Here is a 21,572-nt window from a genome sequence, read left to right as displayed (position 1 = left end):
AGACATCCTAATTTATGCTGAAAATCCGGCAGAGTTTCTCCTATACCTAGGACCTACCTAACCTGCAAAGCCATTCAAAAAATACTTATAAAACTAAAGGCCTTAAGCCTACATTCCAACAATATCACATAACCCCTCCCGAGCCTACCAATCTACACAATTCTCAAGTAATTACACAATTTAATTATAAGGCTTAAAACTAACATTTTTCAAAAATCATGCAAACCAACTTAAAAAATTCTATAAACTTGCCCCGCAGTTCTTAACGATGCTATTAAACTATTGTAAAAGGAATTATAATTTTCTGGCTACCTATGAATATTTTATGAATTTTTATCCTAAGCCCAGCATTAGGTAAATAAGGCAATTTAGAGTTCAGAGATACCTACGCCAATTCTGACACCGGGAATGGGTTTCGGAATATCTGAAAATGGTGGAAAGTACTGCAATATTGACCTACTTCGAAAGTGGGTCCGACAGCTCGACTGTCTGCCCTGAAAATGTTGTACCGGTTGCTAGTGGCATTTCTGCAAAACGAGAATACTTACGCAAAGTCTACAATACCAAGAGTTAGAATATAATTTTTATTTAATTAAAGAGACTTGTTAAAGACCCAAAAAAACACTACAAAGCTTGTGGGATCCACCAGAATTTCGATGTTAGAAAAATTTGAAATTTATGTCATTGCGAAGCTCTCGCCCAGTGGAGCGTGTTGGTAATCTTGAAATTTCTGTGGGGTTCACGGTTTGGGAGAAATTTAGCTCAAAAATCGAAATGGGTTAAAACTTTTCGGGTTTGATTCGCACAAACTGCTTGATAAAAATTGGCATTCTAAGTGTCTATGAAAAGCTCTCGAAGAGTATAACACAAAGGGAATTGGATCTGGTCCGATCGGTGGCCGAATTGGCCGGTATCAGGCCGGGAAGATGAAGTGTTGTATGGCTTGAAGGGAGGACTTTGGGGCTGTTTTTCAGCCAGCTGGAGGGACGGCCAGTGCTAGGGAAGATGGTCAGGGGAGTATCGGCGTGTGGGGAGCAAGTGGAGGTGGTCGGCTGGCGGTGGGGAAAGGAGGAGAGAGAGGAAAAAGGGAGAGAAGGAGAGGAGGGTGACACACAAAGGAGGGGAAAAGGGAAAGAAAAAAGGAACTTGTCTGATTCGACCAATTCGATTAAATCCAGTTCGATTTAAGGTACCCGAGAATTAATTTTTACTATGCTCTGGGACCCAAAACGAGACCCAAAAATTCTGAAAAAAATTACAGAAAACTCAGAAAAATTTATGGAGTTTAAATATATTTTTAAATTTGTCACGTAGTCTTTATATTAATTTTTAAAAAATTGATAAAATTAATTACCTCGAAAAATGAAAATCCAATTTTGAAAACCCAAAAAATTTAAATTAATTACCATAATATTTAATATATTAAAATATTACAATTTTATATATAAAATAATTATTTAAAAATTTAGGGTGTTACATTGTAGACCCAAATAGTATGTGTTAGGGTTTGCTAAATGGGTTGGGCCTATTGTAATGGTTTTATGTTGTAGGATAGATTTAACTTATTGTTCTTGGCCTTAGTCCTTATTATTCTAACTCTAAAACTTCTTTGTATTTGGGCTTTAGTTTCTCCTTATTTAATGAATCGCTATCTTTTAGTAATATAAATAAAAAATAATAATAATAATACATTTTTATATTTATTATCTTCTGAATTTTTTTAAACTTTTGATTTGGAATTAAAAAAAATCGAATACAAAAATTTTACATTTATTAACTTTCTATTAAAAAAAAAAAAAAGAAAACTCTCAAACAATTTAAAATTAATTTCACACATTCCATTCATGAACCCTTCCATTATTTTCATCAACTTTCCTTTCTATCCTTTTAAAACTTTCATGGAATGCCAGAATTCCTATATATGCGGAGGCTTTTCTCATGGTTATCATGCAAATATCACTTCCAATTACTAAAACTTTTCTCCTTTAGGAGTAATGCCACTAAAATCTCCAAGCAAGGCTACTAATCCTTCCGGGGAAGAGACAGGGCCTGATGCAGGTTATTTCAATTGTGCCTAACCCAATTCCAAGAGCAAAATTGCAATAATCTACCAATACTTGGCAAATTAACTTGTCCCTTACGCCTCTTTTTCCGTCTCATTATCATGAGGCAAGCTCTATGTATAAATAGCTTACTAAATGCAGACCATATTCAGCTCAGTAAGATACACAAGGAAAAGATCACCACCTTCTAAAATGGCCATTTCAAGCAGAATTGCTCTAATCTTTGTTGCTACATTGGTATTCCATTTCTGCCATTGGAGGCAAGAAAGCTGTCAGTGATGGAGAAGGATTTAAATGTCTTTCCCGGTGAAAGTGAAGACCTTTCTATGACTACAGATCTAGTCTTGCAGTCAGTTGCAAGTAATGGAATTGGCCATGTTCCTGCTTTACAGTCATCAGTATTTCTTTCCTCAATAGGGGTAAAAAAGTGCTTATCAACTTTGACTCTGGATGACAAAAAATATTGAAAGCCATTTGACCGCCCTGAATAAAATGCTATAAAATTATCCAGAATTAATAAAATTTTTAACTAAGTAATTGAAGAAATGCGCATAGGGTGGAAATTATCACTAGAACTCATACTTTTATTTGCAAATATTTGTCAATATCAAAAGGAAAAAAAAGGTGCAAAAATATTGTCCCATAACTTCACATAGCATCTCTACCGAAACTTTGGTTGAGTAATAAAAATGGAGTAGGTTCCATTCAGGGTGCCAAATTGTTCCAAACAGCTAGTAAGGCATCACAAATGTTTTTCATGTTCATGATTTTGGGCATCTTACAGATTTTTCTCACATTTTAGTTTAACCCCGATAAAGACTTGATGCTGTGTACTCCCTTTGTCTCCTTAATTAATCTCTCTCAAAGAATGCCACGTCTTTACTGCAGGAAAAATATAAAGCTTTTCATACTGGATTGCCAGTAACTGTTGCTGAAACACTTTTTCGTACAGATCCTCAGACTGAATTACCTTTATGGCTAGTACATATGTTCAAGGTAATTTCTGTAGTAATAAATGGGATATCTAAATGTTTTTAACTTTCTATCATTAAGCTGCTTTTAGTTTCATTATAAATTTTATATATATTGAGGGAACAACAAATATATCCACTGATATTTTGCATAGAATTGAATATCTAGCTTTTCAAATTCTGTTCAATTTAATCCTTCTGTCAAAATAATATTTTCTATTTTAGCATCTTCGTTTTTCATTGGAATATCTTTGTAGGTTCTGTGTCTTTAAATAAACAACCTTTTAATCTCGCTTTAGATGAAATAAAGAAATAATGGGGATTAAAATATTATTTCATTTGAAAGTGAGGGATTAAAGAGCCAGACATTAATGAAAGGACTAAAGTTTAGTGGATTTGAAAAGTCATGAACCATATTATTCATTTTGGTAAAAGGAAGGCCCAAGTGTATATTTTTCCAAATGTGTACACTTTGTATATACAATCTATTAAAAGCTTACATAGGGCTATGTTCCTGAAATATTTTAATGTAGCACCCCTATTTGTGTAGCCTTATACATTTTTACTGTTCCAGTGACCGGTGTCAGTCCGGACAATTAAGGAGATTATAATCACATCTAAGACACCTAGATAAGCTCTGAATACTAATAATTAGTAATTACTAGATAGTTAAGTATAAATAAGAAAAATAGAACACGTTAAATGAGCCGGGAGTCACAGCGATGGGTGACCTTCCCGAGAAGTGACTGCGAGGTCAATCTTAACCCGAATTCTGAACCGGAAAATGTGACGCCGCGGTCCTTAGGACTATTGCAAACACAGTGGAAAAGAGAAATCCATAGAAAAGAATTGTTAAGCAGGTCAAATAATTAGGTCAGGGATCCGGAAGAAATATGGAATAACTTGCAAGCCGGATTGAACCAGCGAAGGGCAATTTGGTCAATTCACCCCTAGAGCGGACTCCTGACCTAACTGTCTAATAAAATCGGAGAAATGAAAATTTCGGGATTGAAAATTAAATTAAAGAACTAATGAAAAAAAAAATGAAAATAGAAAAAGAGAAAAGAAAAGTTATTACATCACCATGATGAGCTCATATGTGACATCATAAATAATTTTAATTTTCCTACATAAATTGACCAAGTCAAAAGCATATGAAAGACATAAAATACAATAAAATTAAAATAGGAAAAACACTCATTCTTCTCCAAATTTTTGCCCGCCACCACTCCTATAACCCACCATTTGTTCAACCTCCATTAACAAGCTTTTAAAGCTTGAATCACTTGATTTTATCCCATAAATTCCAACCCTAAACCCTAAAAAGCTTCCAATCTACACTAGACAAGGTGATTAAGCAAGAAAGAAAGAAGAAAAGAGGAGAAGAAGTGAAGAATTGGAATTCAAGTGGAGGTATATAATTTAACTTGAAAATTTTAGCTTATTTGTTGTGTTTATGGCTTAATTAACCAAGAAAGTTACTTAAAATGAAAAGAAAACAATTATTGGGGGGAGGAATTGGGATTTCGGCCAGCCTAAATGAGGTTAGGAATTGAGTGATTTTGATGAAATTAAATGGCTAATTAAGGTAAATTAGTTGTAGGGACAATATATGTACACTTTAATTTCATTGAATTACATAAATGAGTAATTAGGGTTCTTGGCATCTTGGAAAATAGGAAAAAATTTGTGGAATTGGTCAATTGATGCCATTGACCTTACTTGAGTTGAGAAATGGTCAATTGTGACCATTTGTGGTGTGTGTGAATTGCTAGAACCAAGTTACAATTCGAATTGGTTAGTGATTAGATTCTGACAGCTTGATCTAGGTCCCTTTCAGGGACCAAAATTGAAAATTTATTAACCCAATTGGTGTGAGGGAATGAAACTAGACACATAATGGACCATTTTTTGTTTAGGAAGCATGCCCAGAAAATAACCATAGCCTAGTGAACAATTAGGTCAAACTCGGGTGTAGTGCACTGCCACTGTACCAAAATGACCAAATGAACAGTGTTTGTTTATTTGGCCATAACTGGAGCTATACAGGTCCAAATGGCCTAATTTTTGTGGCATTGGAAAGGTATGACATAGCACTACAACTTTTATGAAGAATACCAACCCAAATTCTGCTCATAACCCAGTCATTTTGCCACCCAAATTTAGTGATTCAAAACTGCCAGAACCAAATTAGGTGCCCAGAAATTCTAGGTTAGACCAATCTGGCCAGTCATGTTCAAATAACCATAACTTGAGCTAAAAACTCCAAATGTAGTAATTCAAAAAGGAAATTAAAGTTAAGACAATAAGAAACAAGTTTTATGAAGACTACTTTGTCTAATTCTAACAGTAACATGACCAATGGAACAGTACAAAACATGACACTAAATCTGAAATTTTAAAATTTCACCTAAGAAACTTAAAATTTGAGGAAACAACCAAAACCAACAAATTAGGTAACCAAAATGTGATATGTGGGTGAAATTGAAATTTTCATACCTATTAAGCATGAGAAAGTCAACAATTTGACTTGAATAGTGTCATGAATAGTAACTCCAAAAGGCAAAATTTTAATAACGTTAATTTAAGCATATTAAGACTCGAAATAAGTAATTGTGAAATTCTTTAGTGGATTTATTATAAATTGTGATACTGAAACACTATAAAATTGTATGTTCCAGTTGAAAAGAATTCCGAAAAAGAACATAAGACATCGAGTCAAGGCCTAGAGGTGAGGTGACTCGCACAAGGTTTGTGCACAACATAAAATTTGTCTTTAAATTTCTTTTGTAATTGTATAAAATGAATTGTGATTTATTTTTATTGCAACTTTGTGATTGAAATGAACAAATTGTGTTGACCTAAATTGTTGTAAAGTTTAATTGTATGTGTTTGATTTGGCAATAAATGTTTAGTAAATTGCTAAGATAGTTTTGAAACCACAGTGTCATGACCATATATTTGAATGCCTCACTAGCATGACTAGTGGGAGGAATTAGTTTTGAATTTTGATTCCCTCTCTGGCTGAAGTGTTGAGGTGTGTGCCAGTAGAGGAAGAAATTGAATGGGTACCCATAGATTGAGCTAGCTAGCCTTGAGATTCCTCATAAGCCTCTGGCTATTGAGATGAACATTGTACTGATGGCAATATATAACTGTGTATTTTTATGAAATTGTTTTGAGACTTTCAAAATGAGACTGTTTTGACTAAAATTATAAATTGTCTTTTGTATCTACTTTTTATTTTCAGCACCATATTTGAATAAATGTGATTTGAATTATGTATAAAATGTTATTTTAGTATGTTGTGCACCACTAAGTCATAGTACTCAGCGATGGCATTTTATTCTTTATCCTGAGATAGAGACTAGTAGAGCAAAGTGAGTGAGTCTGAGGATCTCGGAGCTACATCCTTGAGATTTTGTCGGGTATAATTTTATACCCTGATTGTAATGTTTATTTTGGTGTATATAACTGTATGTACATGTATAAACTGGTCTTGAACAGTTGTATAGATTTTGTAATAATATTATTTTGGATTTTCTGATGTAATTTTTGGGTTGATGAATGTAAATGAATTTTTCTTTAATGCAATGTGTATGAATTTAATTATTACTAATTTTGGAAATAATTGAATTGACATTTTGAGTTGTGAAATATTGATTTGAATTATGGAGTTGGGAGAATTGTGTTGAGTTGAATTTGGTGGTTGATTTTGGTTGAAGTGATATATTTGGAAGTGTTTTCTACAGGTAAAATTTTTGGTTTTTCTCAAATACAGCTGGTACTTTACTGAAATTTTTCCAAAATTTGCAGAAAAATAAAAATTGACAAAAATTTTAACTAGTCTTAAAATTTTAAGTAAATGTTTTTAATACTTGCTATAAAAGCTCATCACTTTCAAAAAGTAAGAAAATTATTTTAAAATCTCTTGTAGTGTATTTAATGGGTTATCGGTAGACGAAGTCGATAATTCATTAGGTATACTACGGGTTCATGTTATGCCTTACAGAGGGGTAAGGTGTGACATTCAATGTCAAACTTGCTATCAGTATGATTGTATTTCTCTGCATTTATAGGCTTGATTCCAGGATTTTCACTATTTAAGCCTGACTTTTGTGATTTTATCTGAGTTGTTTTTAGAAAAGATTTTGATAATTTCTTAAATGATATTAATATATTTTTTTCTTGGGGAATATTATGAAACTTTTTTTTTTTTCAGTTAATAGAATTAAGTTAAGGTATCATTCAAGGTCCTTGTTGATCTTGATCAGTAGTTCATCAAAAAGTGAATAATAGTCCGAATGACTTGTTGCCAAAAAGTGGCCTAAAAGATACTTTTTCCTGAATGGAGTTTCATGTGTTGAAGTAGAGAATTTCATTCTCACTTGTACTCTCATTGTGAAGTGGCTGAGGATGTTTGGAGTTGTCATTTGATATACAAGGAGAGTTGACATGTCTTAATATGGAAAGGTTTTGGTGGGAGAAGAGCCCCACACCCGCGCGGGGTGGTTGTGGCGGGTTCATATTGTGTTTGTTTTGGCGCTATCCACCATTTTACCCTATATTCCCTCTGTAAACTAGCCAATATTTTCTTTCTTAGAAAATGTAAAGCAGCTAACGTCTTAATTCTTTGAAAACACCTATTAATCCACCCTGCTGGCTATTTACATCACCAATCTTCTGCAGAGACCATCGGAGCTGATACTTCGGAAAAGCCCATTTGCAGCATGGTTCCCATACTCGACAATAGAGCGTCTTTGGTGCCAACTTGATGAATTGATCAATTTGGGCCACATGGTGGATCAATGTGATAAGCATAAAGAGCTATTGCATGGAGCTTTGCTAAACCATCTGAAGCTGGTAAGTAATATTTCGGTTAAAACAAGTCCTTGAGGTTTTCCCATAATACATATTAAATTATGCATGTAATAGTAATTTTTTTTTTATTAATGTAACAATTGGATTTTTGTAAAATTTTATTGTTCTGTTTGCAATTTGTAAATATTTTTTAAAACATCTACAACTATCCAGCTCATAATTGCTAAACTAGAGATATCAATGTTGTCATTGCAATAAAAATTACACAGAATGGTAATTTTTGAAAAATATTTTCTTGATTTGTAAGGGCGGGCAAACCTCAAGGACTAAAATATAGTTTACCCTATTATTTATCCATTAGCAGCTCTTCATTTTTTTTAACCAAACCGTCCACCTCTTCTATGCATTGTTCTCACCCAAAGGTGGACTCCAATGATGCAATTTTTTTCTGCTGCCCGTTAAGAAATGTTGCGGAAACCATAAAAATTAATGGTTTTCATGTGTTTTTCTCAGCTAAAGTTGGACTCGGATGATGCATTATCTTCTGCTGCCTGTTTAAAAAATGTTGTGGCAACCTTCAAAATCAACAATGAAGCTGGTGAAACTAGGTATTAATCTGGATACTTAACAGCTGATGATTCACTTTTGTTAAGTGTATAGCTTAGCATTGGTTTGCTTTCGTTACATGGCAATTTTTACAGGAGTAAAGCTGCAATTCCGAAGTTAAATATCCATGCATATACATATAGCTGAGCGCCGATCATTGAAAAAAGAGTAAAAATGGAGGGACACTCACTGATCAAAGGAAAGAAGAAATATTTTTACCCATGATCTGTAATGTTGTGGCAAACGTATGCCAATTGTGCGGGCCTGAAAATGACAAGCAGAAACATTTTTGCTTGCAACTGGCTCGAGTATAATAGAGGGAGAGTTGGTAGGGATAAGCGTACAGAGTATAGACCATTCAAGCAGTGTACCTGATGCCTCAAAATGTTGAACCCTAGGTTATCTCTTATCCCCTCCACTTGTATGTTACATTGTGAAATCTATGTTTTTGTATGCTTTACTGAATCTATGTAGTTATTAATTTGAATTATTTGGGTTTAATGCAACTGGATCTTGATTCCAATTTACTGGGGAATTATGCACAAATGGTTTCCTCCATTTTGCTTTTATTACTTGGTGATATTTTTGACGAGGCTTTCTATTTAGATAAAATCTGAGATCCAAAGTATTGGTCTTTAATCGTTTTTCTTTCTGCTTAAATAAATTCTAACTGCAGATAGGAACTAGGTGATCTGTGAAGTGATTTTGTTAAAACCAGGTTACTATCCTCCATACCTTTTGACCGCAGGCCAAATCCTATTGACCAATATTGTTAGTTGATAAGTTAGAAGGCGGCTTTGTCTGTTTTGGATTGTAACTATGTGCATATCAGCAATCAGACTAAACAAGAAAATCTCAGTTGTACTGAAACAAGACAATCATGCAACAACAAAATGTCCTACTTTCTTAGATTAGATATCAACCCATGTCTTAATTAATTATTTAATCCTAATCCCATATGTTTATTGGGTTCAACTTTGACAAAATAGAAACCCCAAATAAAAAATAAATAAAGAAAACTCTTTAAACAAATATGTTTGCCGGCTGAATTTATTTATTCCTCCTTTATTAGATACTAGAAGAAAATAGAAAATCAAAGAGCATGATTTTGGATCTTAGAATTGAGTCTTTGAATACAATTTCAATGTGTCACAAATTAATGGGATTACCACTAAAACAAATTTTTTGAAGGAAGAAAATCACAATTTATACAGAAAACACCAAGTTGGTTATTTTTGCAGATGAACAAGATGGCAGAAATGATATGAGAGCTGGTTTGGTTTCCTTGAAAAGTCCAGTGATGTTAAGGATTTTAGAACACCAATACAAGCAAACTTTTGCCTAAAACTCTTATCACATAATCACATCTTAAGCCGAGTAACATAGCTAGCCTGTAAGTGAAAGACTTGCTCTCGGGGGGGCAGAAGCCCTGCAATGAAGCCAAGTCCCACATTAGTATTGAATGGTTTGTGCTTTGTTTCCGCTTCCATGCTTCTGTTATGTTCAAGAGAATTATTTAGTAGCAAAAATTTTCTATGCATAATAAACAAAAATATATTTAGTTTGATCCTCTTGTTAGCATAATTACAGCAATTAGCATGATTATAGGATATTTGTGTAGCATAATTACAGCAATTAGCATGATTATAAGAGATTTGTATAGCATAATTACAGCAATTATTATTCTTGTCTAAATTAGCTCGTATTCTCATGTATAAATAGATGTAATATTTCTGTAAATAAGACACAGATAAATACACAATCCTTTCCTTCATTACTTGTATTCTTTCTTCTAACATGGTATCAGAGCCGTAAAACTTTTATTTCTAGTTTCTGGGGTCTCTCTTCTCTCTCTACAACCTGTTCTGGTTCATTCTTTCATTCCTGTTATTATACCAATTTTTTTTTCTCTCATCTTGTTATCAATGGAGAAATCTGATATTTCAAAACCTATTACAACAGTTCTGACTGTTTCCAACTATAATCTTTGGGTTCAAGGAATGAAAAGTTTTTTGATAGGTCGCAAGCTTTAGCGTATTGTTACCAGAGATATCACTACGCCGGCAAGAGAGAACAATGAAACTGATGCAAAATTTATTGACCGTCTTGAGGATTGGGATAGTAAAAATCATCAGATCATCACCAGGTTTCGCAATTTCTTTGTAACACCCTCACTGTAGCAATTCCGCACATTCTACTGTTTCGGTGACCGGTGTCGGTCTGAACAGCTAGAACGCCTAGAAAAATAATTAGACTAGAGTGATGAGTCATAAATAACTCAAATAAGTATAAGAAAAATTAAGAAAAAATTTTAGAAATAAAATACAACCAAATTAAATGAGCTTGCCCAATGATGGGTGATCAGACGGGAAGTATCGGTAAAGCGATTCTGACCCGGACCGGGGAAAATTCATGAAATAATTATTAAGACTCCAGAGAAGAGTCATTGAGGTTTCTATGGCATTAGAATGTAAAGAAAAGGCTTAAGAAAATTTTTTAATTGGTACAGACAATTTTAGTCTGTTAAGCCAAACGGAGGGTATTTTGGTTATTTCGTTTTCAGAAATGATTTTTGGCCAACTTGTCCAGTTAAGTAAATAATATTATGATCTAAAATATGAATAAATATTGCTAAAAATTGAATTGAAAATGAGTAGAAAAGAAAATAAAAGAAAAATGAAGAAAATTAGAATTTTGACATCACATGATGTCATTTAAAAAGCTCCACCCAATCACTATTTGACAAGCAAATTAAAAGGAATAAAAATGACATAAAAATGAGATAAAAATGAAACAATTCCAGCAGCCTTCTTCTTCCTAGTCCCGCACCAAAGAAAAAAAAGAAAGAGAGAAGAGAGAAACCTCCATTGGAGCACACTTCAAGCTTGTGTTCTACCCCCAAACCACCTCAAAACCCTAGCTTCCCTTCACAAAAAATTCTCCTCACACTTAGAGCAAGACTTGGACAGCAAAAAGGAAGAGAAAAATTGGAGTTTTCAAGCCTTGGGAATTAGCTAAGTCAAGGTTAGTGCTACTTCTTTAATAAATCCATGAGTTTACCTTGTGTAGATTATGAATTGAGTGTCAGTTTTGGAAGAAAGAAAATAAATTATGTAAGTATGAAAAATCTTCAATTTTGGCAGCTTAGGGTACTTTAGAGTTTCAATGATTCAAGTGAATTATAGTTGTGAAATGATGCAATTGAACATGAAATTGATGATTAGAACATTTGATAGCATGATGTTTGAGTAAATTGAAATTTTGGAGTTAGGGTTTGAAGCAAACCTAGGGTTTGCTTATGTGTTGGTGAATGGAAGTTCCAATGGTCAATTAGTGACCATTTGGCTGTGTATGATGAGGAAATGAAGTGAATTATGGCTTTGGAATTGAGGTTAGGCATGCTGCCCTTGGTGACATACAGGATTGGGTGTGAGTCTAGCAGGTTTGGGTAGCTATAAATGGAGTTGTATAGATTCAATTGGTGCAAGGCCAATTGAACATGAAACTAGACACATAATGGCACAAATTTTGGTGAAGAAACCCTGCCCAAAAAACCAAACCAAGTTGACCTAAAAATTACCCTAATCCGGGTGACCAACATGCTGTCCCTGGAAAATAACCAAATGAACAGTATTTATTCAAATGGTCATAACTCAGTGTAGAAAAGTTCAGTTGATCTGAAATTTTATTAGCAGAAAGCTGAGACATAGCCCTAAAACTTTTATGAAGAATACAAATCCAAATTCTGACTATAACCTAGTTAAATTGCCAACCAAACTTAGGTCACCAAATCTGGCAGAACCAAATTGCCCAGAAATTCTGGGTATAGGTCAATCCGGCCAGCTATGGTAAAATGACCATAACTTGAGCTACAAAACTCCAAAGGGAGTGATTCAAAAAAATAAATATAACTAGACACAATAAGAAATAACTTTCATGAAGATAATTTTGTCAAATTCCTACTGTACAATTGAACAATGGAATAGTAAACTTAGTGCTTGAAATCTGAAAATTGTGAATAACTAATACTAAGCTTTGAAATGGTATTGACAACCAATACCAATAACTTTAGAATGCAAAATGTGGTATCTTAGTGAACTTAGGTTCAATAAATTTATTATGTATCAAAAAGTCAACAATTTGAGTGAATAGTAATGTAAATAGTAATACAAAGACACAAAGTATAAGAACCAAATTGGTAGAGGAAATTAAGGTATGAAATTTGGAATCCATGAAATGTTCATGGATTACTTGGAATAGAAATAGTAATCTACCTAAATGACTTAATAAATATTTAAGTTATGTGAATATATAATTAAGATTTGTATTTCCATTACTAGTAGGTCTAATAAAACATGAGTGATACCACTTGAATATGAAATGAAATTAGCCTAAATGGATTATTGAGACTCATACTCCCAACACCAATAGAGTTCATAATATATTAGCAATACAACTTGAAGTATGAAATATACATTACATGAATAGATTGGTATAAATGAGTATGTGAATTACAAGAATTGAATGTGAGATTAATATGATGAGCATGAATGATATTTTTATTGTAAAATATTATTGAAAATTTCAAGCAGGTGAATAGTGAAATACGTCAACTGATAATAAAATAGGGGAAACTCCGCTGGTTTCTCCGTAGAAAAATAATTGATATTAAAATATAACGAGATCAAATTATTAAAGGAATAAAGTAAGATAAGATAGGGTGCTCCGGCACCGAATGTAGCACTCCTTGCTCGGCTACACTATAGTCGGGTGAGGGGTGTTATATTTATTGGTATCAGAGCGCGGTTTAGGCGTTTCTGGACCTAGATAGACTGCATATCATGCATTGCATTCATAAGAGTCGAGGTGATACTATTGCAGATCTGTATTTCCCATTTATTTTAGGTTAAGGTATGGAATAAGAGAGTAAAGAGACAATGAGATAGCGAATGGAGATGAGAAGGAGACTGTATTTAAGATGAAAAAGGATGAGTACAGAACTATTTCAGGATAGGATTGAGACTAAGGAGAAAGTGAAGTATGATAACACGGAAAGGTGTAGAAGTAAGGAGGTAGCAGTTCGTCGATTGCTTATGTCAGGTAAATTTTGAGGACAAAATTTTTGTTAGAGGGGAAAAATTGTAACACCCTCACTGTAGCAATTTCGCACATTCCACTGTTTTGGTTACCGGTGTCGGTCTGGACAGCTAGAACGCCTAGAAAAATATTTAGACTAGAGTGAGGAGTCATAAATAACTCAAATAAGTGTAAGAAAAATTAAGAAAAAATTTTAGAAATAAAGTACAACCAAGTTAAATGAGCTGGTACCCTAGCGATGGGTGACCATACGGGGAAGTATCGGTAAAGACAGTTACCGACCCCCGACCCGGGGGAAAATTCATGAAATAATTATTGGGACTCCAGAGAAGAGTCATTGAGGTTTCTATGGCATTAAAATGTCAAGAAAAAGATTAGGAAAAATTTTCAATCGGTACAGATAATTTTAATTTGTTAAGCCAAACGGAGGGCATTTTGGTCATTTTGTCTTCAGAGATAATTTTTGGCCAACTTGTCCAGTTAAGTAAATAATTATTATGATCTAAAATATGAATAAATATTGCTAAAAATTGAATTAAAAATAAGTAGAAAAGAAAAGAAAAGAAAAATGAAGAAAATTAAAATTTTGACATCACATGATATCATTTAAAAAGCTCCACCCAATCACTATTTGACAAGCAAATTAAAAGAGATAAAAATGACATAAAAATGAAACAATTCCAGCAGCCTTCTTCTTCCTAGTCCCGCACCAAAGAAAAAAAAAGAAAGAGAGAAGAGAGAAACCTCCATTGGAGCACACTTCAAGCTTGTGTTCTACCCCCAAAACCACCTCAAAACCCTAGCTTTCCTTCACAAAAACTTCTCCTCACACCTAGAGCAAGACTTGGACAGTAAAAAGGAAGAGAAAAATTGGAGTTTTCAAGCCTTGGGAATTGGCTAAGTCAAGGTTAGTGCTACTTCTTCCATAAATCCATGAGTTTACCTTGTGTAGATTATGAATTGAGTGTTAGTTTTAGAAGAAAGAAAATAAATTATGTAAGTATGAAAAATCTTCAATTTTGGAAGCCTAGGGTACTTTAGAGTTTCAATAATTCAAGTGAATTATAGTTGTGAATTGATGCAATTGAACATGAAATTGATGATTAGAACATTTGATAGCATGATGTTTGAGTAAACTGGAATTTTGGAGTTAGGGTTTGAAGCAAACCTAGGGTTTGCTTATGTGTTGGTGAATGGAAGTTCCAATGGTCAATTAGTGACCATTTGGCTGTGTATGATGAGGAAATGAAGTGAATTATGGCTTTGGAATTGAGGTTAGACATGCTGCCCTTGGTGACCTGCAGGACTGGGTGTGAGTCTAGTAGGTTTGGGCAGCTATAAATGGAGTTGTATAGGTTCAATTGGTGCAAGGCCAATTAGACATGAAACTAGACACATAATGGCACAAATTTGGTGAAGAAATCCTGCCCAAAAAACCAAACCAAGTTGACCTAAAAATTACCCTAATTCGAGTGACTAACATGCTGTCCCTGGAAAATGACCAAATGAACAGTATTTGTTCAAATGGTCATAACTCAGTGTAGAAAAGTTCAATTGATCTAAAATTTTACCAACAGAAAGCTGAGACATAGCCTAAAACTTTCATGAAGAACACAAATCCAAATTCTAACCATAACCTAGTCAAATTACCAACCAAACTTAGGTCACCAAATCTGGCAGAACCAAATTGCCCAGAAATTCTGGGTATAGGTCAATCTGGCCAGTTATGGTAAAATGACCATAACTTGAGTTACAAAACTCCAAATAGAGTGATTGAAAAAAATAAATGTAACTAGACACAATAAGGAACAACTTTCATGAAGACAATTTTATCAAATTCCTACTGTACAATTGACCAATGGAACAGTAAATTTAGCGCTTGAAATCTGAAAATTGTGAATAACTAACATTAAGCTTTGAAATGGTATTGGCAACCAATACCAACAACTTTAGAATGCAAAATGTGGTATCTTGGTGAACTTAAGTTCAATAAATTTATTATGTATCAAAAAGTCAACAATTTGAGTGAATAGTAATATAAATAGTAATACAAAGACACAAAGTGTAAGAACTAAATTGGTAGAAGAAATTAAGGTATGAAATTTGGAATCCATGAAATATTCATGGATTACTTGGAATAGAAATAGTAATTTATCTAAATGAATTAATAAACATTTAAGTTATGTGAATATATAATTAAGATTTGTATTCCCATTACTAGTAGGTCTAATAAAACATGAGTGATACCACTTGAATATGAAGTGAAATTAACCTAAATGGATTGTTGAGACTTATACTCCCAACACCAATAGAGTTCATAATATATTAGCAATACAACTTGAAGTATGGAATGTACTTTACATGAATAGATTGTTGAATGAATAAATGTGATAAAAGTGTCATTTGGGATTTAGGTTTCCATCAAAAGAGAAAGGAAATATGTTTTGAATGTGAATTGTGATCAACATGAATGATGTAAGGAATGTATGAATATTATGATGAATGTATAAATTATGGAATTTGTCATGAAATGATGAAGTCACAAAACACAATATATTAATATTTAATGATATTATGTGCCCTTGTATTGCCTGGACATGTGTGTCATATTGGATAGATTGGCATGCCAATAGAGTATTATTTAGCAGTACTGCGAAAGACTTTATGCCTGTATTCATGACTTTATGCCCGCATTCATGGCTTTATGCCTGCACTTATGGCTTAATGCCCGATTATGTGTTATCATGGCTTTTTAGCCATACTGACTGCATATTTGGTTGACGTTCTGCGTCCCATAGTATGACGGCCCGAGGCACCGCGGTGTCCAGTGCCAACGACCTGTTATCCAATTTAGTTAGTATGTCGTAGGTTACTTGGGCAGTCTAATTTATTAAAATAAGTTATGAATATTAGAAATTAAAAATGGTAGAAAGTAAACAAATAAGAAGAAGTTATGAAATAAATTAGATAAACTTCAAAAATTTATTCCTTAGAATGATTTGAAGTAAATTAAACTAGTTCTAAAAATTTTAAATATTACGAAATGATTGTAAACAACTTAGAAAGTATCAAGGAAGTGATAAAAAAGACTAATAGAAGAATTATAACTTAAATAACATTACAAATGAGACTTTCATAAGAATATAAGTATAAGCATAAATTTTAGATTTATTTGTACATTATATAAATGATTATTGTAAACTTATGAAAGAAGTGATTCTAAAGAGCAACATAAATGACGAAATATATATTGTATGGAAAATTTCATATGAATCCAGTAAAATTCTTGAGTATAGAAAATATGCTCCAATTATTTTTATTTATATACATTATTTCTTGTTATATTATTGCACCACTAAGCAGCAATACTTAGCGCGATGGATTTGTTTCCTCGCGCAGGTACTGAAATTAAAGCCCAGCGAATACTAAACAGAGATTTTAGAGTCTGATCTGCAGAGTGTACAAGGTTGTCACCTCCTCAGCAATGCATGTAGATAGGGCCCATATAGATCATATTATGTATTTTGTACATTATAATTAGTTATTATTTGTAATGTAAACTATGAATTGTATGTTGAAATATAAATTATGAAACTGTAATTAATTTGTAGATCATGTAAATTATGAAATTATGTAATTATTTTGTAAATTATGTAAATTAAGGAAATTTGAAAATTTGCTTATGTAATTTGAGAATGTTTACATATGAATTGAGTATGAATAGATTGGTACAAATGAGTATGTGAATTACAAGAATTGAATGTGAGATGAATATGATGAGCATGAATGATATTTTTATTGTAAAATATTATTGAAAATTTCAAGCAGATGAATAGTGAAATATATCAACATATAATAAAATACGGGAAAGTCCGTTGGTTTCTCCGTAAAAAAATAATTGATATTAAAATATAAAGAGATCAAATTATTAAAGGAATAAAGTAAGATAAGATAGGGTGCTCCGGCACCAAATGTAGCACTCCTTGCTCAACTACACTATAGTCGGGTGAGGGGTGTTACAACCTTTGTCTCGTCCATCCACATCCAATTTGCTAATTATAACTCTGCAAAAGAAATCTGAGATTTTTTGGCTAATCGATATCAGACCCCTGGACTTGCCCACTATTATCAGTTGTGGACTACTCTTCATAATCTGAAACAAGAAGCAGGTCAATCTGTGAATGATTTTCTTGCCCAGGTCCAACCCATTTGGAATCAAATATCTCAGGCCAAAATCAGTGAAGATCATCTTCATCTCATTCAAGTTCTAATAGCTCTTCGATCAGAAAATGAGGCCGTTCGAGCGTCCCTGCTACATCGAAATCCACTCCCATCATTGGATACTGCTATTCAAGAGATTATTTTTGAAGAGACTCATCTCAGTTTGGATAAAACTCCTCAATCTGAAACTGCTCTTGCAACTATTCGATCCTCCCATTAGAAATCTGGCAATCAACTCTGTAAGAATTGTAATCAAATTGGTCATGCTTTTGCATATTGTCCTACTATAGAATGCATATATTGTCATGGTTACGGTCATATTCTTGAACATTGTCCCACATGCCCTCCAAGACCAAAAGGAGGGCATTCTAAATTCAAGAATGTCTTAAAGCCTGGATCTTCCTCTGTCACTGCTGTTGCTGCTACTGAGGGTTCTACTGCCATCACCATGAGTGATCTTGAGGCACTATTCAAACAGGTTATCTCTTCTAATTCTCCTGCTGTCATGTCTGCCACTCCGGGTAATTCTTATTGGCTTTTTGACTCTGCATGTTGTAATCATATGACCACTACTCTTAAATTCTTATCTTCTACAAAACCTGTATCTTCCTTGCCACCAATCCATACTGTAAATGGTACTAAAATGAACATCACACATACTGGTCATGTGTCTACCTCAAATCTTCATCTCCCTGACACCTATTATATCCCTAATTTGGCACTCAATCTTATTTCTGTTGGTCAGTTGTGTGAAAAAGGACTAAATGTTATTTTTTCTCCCCATGGTGTTCAGGTACAGGATCCACAAACGGGACAGATTCTTGGGGAGGGTCGCAGAGTTGGTCGATTATTTGAGCTTGCATCTTTACATCTTCCTTAGAGATTTGTGTCTGCAGTTACAATCCCTAATTCCTCCATTCACCAATGGCATCTTCGTCTTGGTCATGCTTCTGCCAGTAAAATTCAACCTTTAATTTCTCATAGATTATTAGGATCTACTAAGTTTGAGTCATTTAATTGTTTAAATTGTCAGCTTACAAAACAACTTGCATTATCTTTTTCTCATAATAATACTACTTCAGACACTCCTTTTGGTTTAATTTATTCTGACATTTGGGGTCCTTTTCCTATTTCTTCAATAAATGGTTTTCGTTATTTTGTGATATTTATTGATAATTATTCTCAGTTTACTTGGATATATTTTTTGAAACATCGATTTGAGTTATCACAAATTTACATCACATTTGCAAAAATGATTAAAACTCAGTTCTCTTGTGACATTAAAATTCTCCGAACAGACAATGCCATGGAATATCGAGATTCTTCTTTACTTCAGTTTCTTAGTCAACAAGGCACCGTTGTTCAACGTTCTTATCCTCACACCTCACAATAGAATGGGCGAGCCGAACTCAAGCATCACCATATTTTGATTCTGTACGTACTCTTCTTCTTTCTGCCTCATTTCCAGAAAAATTTTGGGGAGAAGCAGCTCTTCATGCTGTTTATATTATTAACCGTCTTCCTACCTTGGTTCTTCATAATTTATCTCCTTTTGAAAAGTTGTTTGGACAACCTCCTGACTATTCCATCCTTAAACCTTTTGGATGTGTTTCTTTTGTTCTTTTACAACCTCATGAACATACCAAATTAGAACCCCGTGCTCGTCTATGTTTTTTTCTTGGTTATGGCATTGAACACAAAGGGTATCGTTGTTGGGATCCTGTTTCTAATAAGTTATGCATCTCTCGTCATGTTACCTTTTGGGACAATACTATATTCTCTTCTCTTTCCAAATTTCATCACTCTGTCAATACTGACTCTCTATTTTTCACTGACTCCTCCAAAGAGCTGTTTCCAAGTCCTAATCCAGGTGATTCTGATGTGCTCAATATTAGCCCAACTATACCTGCCCCTGTTGAATCTGCACCAGTTGTTGATGCAGTACCTACGCCTGCATCTCCTTCTAGCACTACTTTTCGTCGTTCTACCCGTGTAAGAGAAACTCCTCATTATCTTTCTGATTTTCACTGTTACTCTACTATTGCAATCCTTCATGAGCCTCGTTCTTATCGTGAGGCAAGTACTGACCCTCTTTGGCAGCAAGCTATGACTGACGAACTTCAGGCTTGAGAGAAAACTCATACTTGGGATTTAGTTGATCTTCCACCAAACAAGACCCCTATTGGTTGCAAATGGATTTACAAAATCAAGACCCGTTCTGATGGAACTATTGAACGCTACAAAGCTTGCTTAGTAGCCAAAGGGTACACTCAAGAGTATGGTATCAACTATGAAGAAACTTTTGCTCCAGTGGCCCGATTAACATCTATTTGCAGTCTCTTAGCTATTGCTACAGTTCGTAAATGGAAACTTTTCCAGAAGGATGTCAAAAATACTTTTCTTCATGGTGATTTAACAAAAGAGGTTTATATGCATCCTCCTCCTGGTTACCATTCTCCTCATAAGGTTTGCAAACTTCGGCGAGCCTTATATGGATTAAAACAAGCTCCCAGGGCCTGGTTTGCCAAATTAGGTCCACTCTTGCTCAACTTGGTTTTTTCTCTAGTCCACATGATTATGCATTATTCACTCGTCGAACTGATAGTGGTATTATTCTTCTGTTGCTTTATGTTGATGATATGATAATAACAGGAGATGATTCATCTGGTATTTCAGAGTTACAACATTATCTCAATCAGCATTTTGAAATGAAAGACCTGGGTTCTCTCAGCTATTTTTTGGGTCTTGAAGTTTCTCAAAATTCTGATGGCTATTATCTATCTCAAGCCAAGTATGCATCCGACTTACTTTCTCGAGCAGGCATCACTGATAGCAAAACAGTATCAACCCCATTGGAGCTCAATTGTAAACTTACACCTCTTGATGACACTCCTCTTGATGATCCTACTTTATATCGACAGCTTGTCGGGAGTCTTATTTATCTCACAGTTACTCGACCTGATATTTCATATGTTGTTCATCTGGTCAGCCAATTTATGTCTGCTCCTAGCTCAACTCATTTCTCTGCAGTACTTCGAATCCTTCGTTATATCAAAGGCACTCTTTTTCATGGTTTGCACTTTTCCGCTACCTCCTCCCTAGTATTATCTGGCTACTCGATCATTGACAATGGTGATCCGGCGATCGTCGCTCTACAATCGTTATTGTTGCTTCTTGGGAAATTCTCTTATCTCTTGGCGTAGCAAAAAGCAAACTATTGTTGCACGTTCTAGAACAGAATCTGAATATCATGCTCTTGCTGATGCTACATCTGAATTACTTTGGTTACGGTGGTTATTAACTGATTTGAGTGTCACTAATTCTTCTGCCACAATGCTTCATTGCAATAATAAAAGTTCCATACAAATTTCTCATAATAATGTATTTCATGAGCGTACCAAACACATTGAAATTGATTGTCATTTTGTACGTCATCATGTTACTCATGGCACCATATGTTTGATTCTTGTCTGCTCTGTCAGCCAAACCGTTGATATATTCACCAAAACGCATCCTCCCACTCGCTTTCAGGATCTCTTAAGCAAACTCAAGTTGGTACTTGTGCTACCACCTTGAGTTTGAGGGGGGGGTGTTAGCATAATTATAATAATTAGCATGATTATAGGAGATTTGTATAGCATAATTACAACAATTAGCATGATTATAGGAGATTTGTGTAGCATAATTACAGCAATTATTATTCTTGTCTAAATTAGCTCATATTCTCATGTATAAATAGATATAATATCTCTATAAATAAGACACAGATAAATACACAATCCTTTCCTTCATT

The 21,572-nt window shown here is 34.0% G+C and overlaps 1 protein-coding gene across 1 annotated transcript; it reads left to right on the top strand.

The window, feature by feature from the left end:
- The first annotated feature begins 8,731 nt into the window (after positions 1 to 8,731).
- Positions 8,732 to 18,673, top strand: LOC131174086 (uncharacterized). Its single transcript, XM_058137144.1, has 4 exons — positions 8,732 to 8,828; positions 8,936 to 9,009; positions 18,000 to 18,257; positions 18,573 to 18,673. Exons 1-4 carry the CDS (start codon positions 8,732 to 8,734, stop codon positions 18,657 to 18,659), a joined length of 516 nt encoding a protein of 171 aa, XP_057993127.1. The 3' UTR covers positions 18,660 to 18,673.
- Positions 18,674 to 21,572: the final 2,899 nt, after the last annotated feature.

This window comes from Hevea brasiliensis, chromosome 15 (genome assembly GCF_030052815.1).
Source record: "Hevea brasiliensis isolate MT/VB/25A 57/8 chromosome 15, ASM3005281v1, whole genome shotgun sequence".
Classification (NCBI taxonomy): Eukaryota; Viridiplantae; Streptophyta; class Magnoliopsida; order Malpighiales; family Euphorbiaceae; genus Hevea; species Hevea brasiliensis.
Note: the sequence above shows the minus strand (reverse complement) of the source record. Positions and strands in the feature narration are given on the sequence as shown.